This window comes from Triticum urartu, chromosome 5A (genome assembly GCF_056163025.1).
Source record: "Triticum urartu cultivar PI428250 chromosome 5A, HENAU_Tu73, whole genome shotgun sequence".
Lineage (NCBI taxonomy): Eukaryota > Viridiplantae > Streptophyta > Magnoliopsida > Poales > Poaceae > Triticum > Triticum urartu.
Genome location: NC_141877.1, coordinates 526,558,048 through 526,565,404, shown reverse-complemented (window position 1 = coordinate 526,565,404; position 7,357 = coordinate 526,558,048). Strand labels below are relative to the sequence as shown.

At 43.2% G+C, this 7,357-nt stretch overlaps 1 protein-coding gene across 1 annotated transcript; it reads right to left on the bottom strand.

Moving 5' to 3' along the window:
• Positions 1-4,423: 4,423 nt before the first annotated feature.
• LOC147972473 (uncharacterized) lies at positions 4,424-5,174 on the bottom strand. Its single transcript, XM_087523082.1, has one exon. The coding sequence runs from the start codon at positions 4,936-4,938 to the stop codon at positions 4,603-4,605; it is 336 nt and encodes a 111-aa protein (XP_087379208.1). The 5' UTR covers positions 4,939-5,174; the 3' UTR covers positions 4,424-4,602.
• Positions 5,175-7,357: the final 2,183 nt, after the last annotated feature.

Genomic DNA, 7,357 nt, shown 5'->3' with positions numbered 1-7,357 from the left:
GGGCGGAAGAGAACCGCCGCCGCTCCGGCTACTCTGGCTGCTCCGCCTCTTAAGCAAGGAAAGAAGACAGCCGCAACCGCTTCATCTGCTTCGGCGTCTAGCAGTACATCCAGAGGCGGGAGGCAATTCAGATTCGGTCCATCTCTAAAGCCTCTAGAGAAGTTACCATATGAGAGGACCGTGGAGGAAAACGCGGAGATCTGACAAGCCCAAGTGAGGGAGTTCTTTGAAACGCAAAGAGCTAAGAAACATCCACCTCCGGGGGAGAAGATAGATCCGGTGAAAGCAAAGCGCACTATCGAAGCCCTCAAGAAACCACCACCATCTCCGCCGAAAACCAACTATGAGCGCATTATTGAAAGGTCATATATCGAAGCAGAGCAGTCGGGAAGTAGTTTCAATGATCGAAGGTTAGCAGAACAAAGAGCTGGGAAAAAATTGCCCAGCTCGGCGAACAAGCGAACCAATCGTGCCCCCCGCTCAAGGTGTCTAGCGATATCGTCGCTAATCATCCGGTGATTTTGCCCAGTACCAATCTTGGAGATTACCTGCCCAACTATGCACACTATGATATAATGGAGGTGGACAAACACAAATACCGGTACGGGAAGCCTCTCGTCAAAGATGGAACTCCGCTGACAACGATGATGCGAAGATTCCATGATTGGTACATGAAAACATGCAGAGAGTCTTGGGGGAAGGATACTTTGACGCTGAGAGTTAAAGAGGAGCACGACCTCATTGGAATTGAACTGTTGTCTGTTCCATTTGAGGAGTTCTTCCAATGGTTCAATCAAAAGGCCCTCGATAAATTAACGGTCACTTGCTACTGTCTGTAAGTATTACTTCTGTCATTAAGTCTCTCTATATATAGCTCAGCTCTTTCATTGCATGTATATATAATTATCCTCACTATATTATGCAGATTGAAGATCGTCGAATGCAGAAAAGTAGAAATCTATGATATTGGGTTCATTAACACAAATCTCATAGATGAATATACGATTAAATTTGATGCCAAAGAAACCGAGGCCAACTTGCTACGATCATTGCTTCAAAATCAAAACAATGATAAAATACTCTTTCCTTACAACTTCAAGTGAGTGTTACTGTCTTGTGCATATTCGGTTTCCCTTATTACTCGAGATTATAGTAATGTAATTGATGAGTTATGCATGCATGCGCAACTTCCACTATATTCTCCTAGAGATTAAGCTTGAGCGGGGACTAGTAACCGTCTTAGACTCGAGACGAAAATCTCCCGAGGATTATGCGGGCATGACTAAAGTTCTCGAGAAGTAAGTTCAATTGATCATTATCGCACCATATCGGAAACTTTGTTCAATTCCTGATATCAAGTAATTGTTTTGTTTGTCTCGCAGGGTTTGGAAAGTATTCACCGCACAAGCTCCGGGACTGCCGAGGGAGCTGCGATGGACATACCCGAATGTAAGTACTACTAGCTAGCTAGTTCCGTGCATCTCGATCCCGTTGATTCTAGCTACTTTCATCAATACCATTTATAATGCTTCATTATCAGTTTGATTGACCTCTATTTCTCGTAAAGTGCTTGTGGCAGGAACCCGACAATGATTACTATGGATACTACATTTGTGAGTTCATCTACACCGCGACTTGCAAAAAAACCAGGGGCTACTCTAAAAGACAATTTGATGTGCGTAAGCAATAATATTCACAATTTCATTTTATTACCATCATTTGTGTTATGTTTAATTCATATATATGTATTGACCCCCTTCGTCAAATTAGATGTGGCAGATGCGGGATGAACTCCTACCACAAGATCGCATCAAAGCAATTCAAGAGGAATTGGCAGGATTCTTTCTTGACCACGTCATCAATAAAGCCAGAGAATACCATGTGGAACTTGAGTTCAGATGCTAAGGGATTGTAAGAGATCTTACATTGTATATATATGTAGCCACTAGCGTCGGATAGATATACAAAAACTTGTTGTCGATCAATCTCTCGGAGAAGGAGAGGTCAATCACTTCTCTCCGTATATGTTCATGACGATCTTCTGTACTTAATTGTTTCCTTCATTTGCTTACTAGCTAGCGTCTCGAGTCCTCTCTATATGTATAGTACGTACCGTCGACGAAGCACGGAGATAAGAGAGGACACTTCTCTCTATTTGCTAGCTAACACAATATATGAAACCCCTAAATTAACCCTACAAAACCCCTCACCCCCCAAACCCCCACCCCACCCCCCTTTCGGAAAAAAGCAAAAACCCTAGCCCCTGAACTGCTGATGCGTGGAAGCTTATTGGTTCCGGTTGGTGCTACAAACCGGGACAAAAGGCCCCCCCCGCCTGGGCAAGCTGCAGCGGCCACGTGGAGGCCCATCTATCCCGGTTGGTGTAAGAACCATGACTAAAGGTGTTGAGCTTTAGTACCGACCCTTTAGTCCCGGTTGCCAAACCAGGACAAATGGGCCTTATGAACCGGGGCAAATGGGCCTTTCTCTACTAGTGCCTCTACGCATGCACTTGCGTGCCTATGTAATTCTGCAACACCTGTAATCAGCATTGGCTGCATCATACTTTGAGAAATATATTCAGGTGAGGGAACTCCCCCCCCCCCTCGGTGATTACCAGAAAAAAAAGAAAATACCATTTGTGTTCATATCTATTGTGTATGGTGTTTCATCAGCATTGATAAAGACAATTGTAATGAGAAGATTTGATGAATTCCAACCCAACTATATATGGTACACCAGCTCTGCCCCTTGGTAAAATATTTGGAAACTATGCTTTTGATGTGTTGCCTTGTGTTTTAGCTAGCTGTTATGAAATTGTTGTTAAATGAAGTGTTGGACCCTTCTGTTTGTTAGATAAGCCATCAAATTTCATCCATGTATGGACATTTCACCCTAAATGCTTACGCTGAAGTGGCAGCTGACATTCTTCTAGCCGGTTATTTGCTATTTCACATGCACTCTTCTATTTATGAGCACATCACCTTTGTCTCCAATCTCTTAGCATAACGGTCCATCAACCGAAAATTAAGGATGTTCATGCCTTTGATTGGTAGAACCCAGTATCCCCTTTCCGTTCAGACTGGATGCGACAAATCAGGTGGATGTGTTTTCTTTACTCTTGACCACATTTTGCGGAAAAACTGTAGATTTAGTTGTCGGTGTTTTTTTTGCCATATCTTGGCACGAGTCTGACATTGCTGTCTATTTCAAGTACTCTGCTTGTTCATTATTCCGCCTAGTTGCCTTACACCTACTTAAATAAAACTATGGTTATGTTCATTGGATTCAAATGACGTAAGATATACTTGTAACAAAATGGTATATTTTCTACTAATCTTAGCATCAACTACAATATATCCCTAAGCTATCGAGTGAGCCATAAACAAAGATTCAACACGTTGTTTCAGGGACTCATAATCCTCCATAACATTGTCATTTTCTCCCAAACTAACCCTCGGTTTGCCTAATTACACTTATGGAATTATAGGAGCGCGCCTACTCATATATACTTTATACTAACTTATTTCCAAAGAAAGCCATGTTATATCAAGCACTAATTGATGGCACAAAGCTACTCCGTTTCTTTCTTTCTTTTCTCCTGTTAGAAGAATATATCTGGGTGGGAGCTAAGATAAACTACTAGTTGCTTACGTTGTGAACATATCACAAAGACCAGTTTCAAACAGTCGGTCGATCTCTGGCTGCTACAAGGAGGATTACATTTCCATAGATCTTATAGGTACAACTGCATACAGGGAAAAAAAAATCTTAGAATATATTTATCTGTAGCCTCATATCAGTCATATGGGATGACAAGCTCGATCGTGGTTTATAAAGGAAACTGGAAACCCACGTACAGGGGGATGCAAAAAATTGGAACTCTCGCATGGCGAGCTTGCATTGTCACCAATCCTGGATGCTCATGGAAGCTATCTTTTCTGAACATTCCATTGACAAACCAATACGAAGAGGCAAGTGTTGTATCGGTCAGAACATGCTTCCTGCCGGATCAAGAGACTCCGGCCATTAGGCACACACAGATCAAACATTTCTGCTGGAAATTGGAGTCCCAAACCAGTGCAGCGCACCTCGTCGTTTCCAAATCAAACAAACTAAACACCAAATTTCACGAATAGATGGATCCGTCCATTTTGCGAATCACGGTCGTAGGCGCCTGGAAATGCTTAATTACTAAAACTGCATGCACGGAGGCATCGATTGTTGGCTGCGCCGCGCAGAATAGCGAGCTACCAAGCGGAATCCATGGCCGGAGCTGATACGATCGTCTTCGCCCCGGAGATCATCGATCTGCAAAGGCGACCGATCTGTCTATCGCCGAGATCCAGACTAGGCAGCACAGTACGGGGCTAGAAGTCTGGGACCAAACCAATTCAGAAGAAAATTCAGAAGCCGCCATGAATGGATTCAGTTCCAACCAACCAGTTAATTCTTAACACAAAGATGAAGTATTACAGCAAAGATCGATAGCGACTCCTCCCGGCGAGAGGAAAGAGATGGCTGCAAGCTCGAACTACGAGCTACACCCGAGAAATTACATTAATTACAGGAGAGCCCCCCTCCCCTCTCATCTCTCCTCGTCTATTCCTTCTTCTTGTTCTTCCGGCCGCTGCCGCTGCACTCACCGATTTCCTCCGTCGCGGCATAGATCTCGGTGATCAGGCGGTAGCGCTTCATCCTGTGCTGGCTCCCGGGCACCTCGTGCTCGTCATCTTCCTCCCAGTCCACGCAATCACCAAGAACCAAGGCCCCCGGCGCTGGCGCCGGCGCGGCGTTCAGGGAGCGCAGGGAGGAGGAGGAGCCGCCTGATGTGGCGCTGCTCTCGCTGAGCTGGAGGAGCAGCTTGGCCGCATCGACCTCGGGCGTCGTGAGGCCCCCCGCCAACGCCGCCCCCGCCGGCGCCGCCACGCCAGCCATCTTCGTCTTGGGCTTCGGCTCGATCTTCCCCTTCGCCGGCTGTGCCTCGGGCTGTAGGGCTTTCGTGGGCGATTGGTGGGGTTGGGTCGCCGCGGACACGCGCGTTGCCTGATTTCGCCTCCTCCCCCCTCTCTCTCCCGTCTGGTCTTTGGCTCCTAGTTAATTTCTCTTCTCCTTTTCGTTGCTTTTGAAGAGAAGGCTTGGGTTTTATTTCTCTATTTTCCAATTGCTTTTCTGGATACGCTTTAATTACTTCCCTGGGTGGCTTGCATTAATATCATCATATGACCCCGAATCCATTTGGCCTGAACAACAAGGTTTCACACATGTATTAGTACGTAATCCGTGGTGAACGTTCGCGTCGCAACACACACCTGCACATCGTGAGCCGTCCACCGATCCAGTGCATAGCGTATCCAGCCAACTGTGTCCAGCGTGTCGCCAGATCAGACAGTCATCGATACGTCGTGCTTGAAGTCATCACTCCCATACATATCCGCTGCAAATATTTTCCGATTAACCATTACTTGTGGTCATGGTATGCGGCATGCAACTTGTTTTCATCCTAGTTTAACACTTGTTCTTATCGCGGTCACCGTTACATATTCAGACGGCTATGGAGATACAATACATCAGTCATAGTTATCGCTAAATATGTCATGTTGTTACATGTGCTAATTGTAATTGGAGTAACTCATCAACACAATCCTACCGGCCATCTCAGACTCCGTGGGACTTTTCCCTCACCATTTCTCTCCCCAACGAAGGAATCCGGTGTTTGATGATTCCTGCATCCTGAAAAACTTAAATAGTAGAGCATCATAGACTTTTAGAAAAAAAATATTGCATCCTCCTACCCAGTTAAGGAAAAATATCATCTCGGGGGACCATGGGGGGTAAGGTCATATAGATGGTTTTGTGTCACACGTCGAGTGCCATTAGAGAGGTCCTCCCTATGGATGGTCTTTTCTGGTCGCAAACCTACATGTCCTTATTACTATATTAGTTCAATGAGGCACAATTTTGCCTTTCCAAAGAAGTATCATGTTGCAATTTTTGTCTTCATGATGTCCACAATTCCAACATACTTCAGCAGGAAAAACATTTTCATAAATTCCATACATTATCAAAAGATTTCAAAGGATCCTATGACATTCCATGCAGAAAAGGATTTGAAGGCACACTTTAGATTTTTGGAACACAGGTATTGATCGGTTACCACAAAATTGGCATAAAAATATTTTTGAGTAATTTTGAAAAATAAATCAGCAACAATACACCAAGCTCTAATGGAAATGTTGTTTCTAGTTTAAAACTCGAGACATGGAAAATTAAAGCATGAAGATACCATGAAATTGTAAACCATACTTGCTATCCACATATCTAGATTCATACGACAATTTTAATTTTGTATTTTTGTTAAAATTTATAATCATTTAATATTTTTTTGGGGATTCATTGATCTTGATTAATTTACATATTATCATTTAACCTGATTTTACAATGGTAGGGAGACCATATGTAGAATTTTCAATAAGTAAGACCATCAAGGTCCATGAGTAAGGGTACCTACTCGGCGGGGATGCTCTATGGCTGTATTCAAACCATGTGTAATGATATAATCAACAATGTGAAATTGTAAATATTCCAGGAATACATCAAAGGTACCAATAACCTCCGATGACAAGTTATATGATTCGATCTAGAAAGCTTCCATATGGATGACGTAAAAGATGAAGAGTGAGATGTTGATGTCGATGGATATGTGATGAAGATGGTGCTCCCCGTGTTGGCTTGATATTATTGATGAGACAATGTATTCTTCCAGTGGAATATGGAGGTGATAGATTCCACTCCTTTAGGATAGATAAAGGGCTTCTTCATTCCACCTCACTCACAGAATCACGACAAAATCAGGTATCCCCTCAACTGAAGAGTTGACCTTGTGTAAAAAGGGCATTTGGCAGGATATATATGGGGCCCACTCACTCTTGCAACATGCTGCCTATAGGGTGTGCCATGTGGGTACATGTGGCCCACTAGCCACTGCATTCGCCGTGACCTTCTTCAATCTTTCATTGTTATGTCATATAATTTTCTTGTGTTTTAAAAAGATACATAAGTCTCCACATTATTTCCCTTTTTTAGAAGGCTCAATATAGATTTACAATAAACCTATATAAAAGATGTCAATATAGATTTAATAAAAATTAAATTAACATGCTTATCTACTTTTTGAATGATGAAAAATGTGTGTATGATATAAAAATTACTTGTAATGAGTGTTAGGAAACGTAGTAGAAAACCCAAAAAATCGCCCTACGATCACCTAAGAACAATATGAAGATGCATAACGGGTTTGGATCAACGATCGTTATCGACTCCGGAGTGCAGCAGAAGTACATGAGTCGGTGTAGAT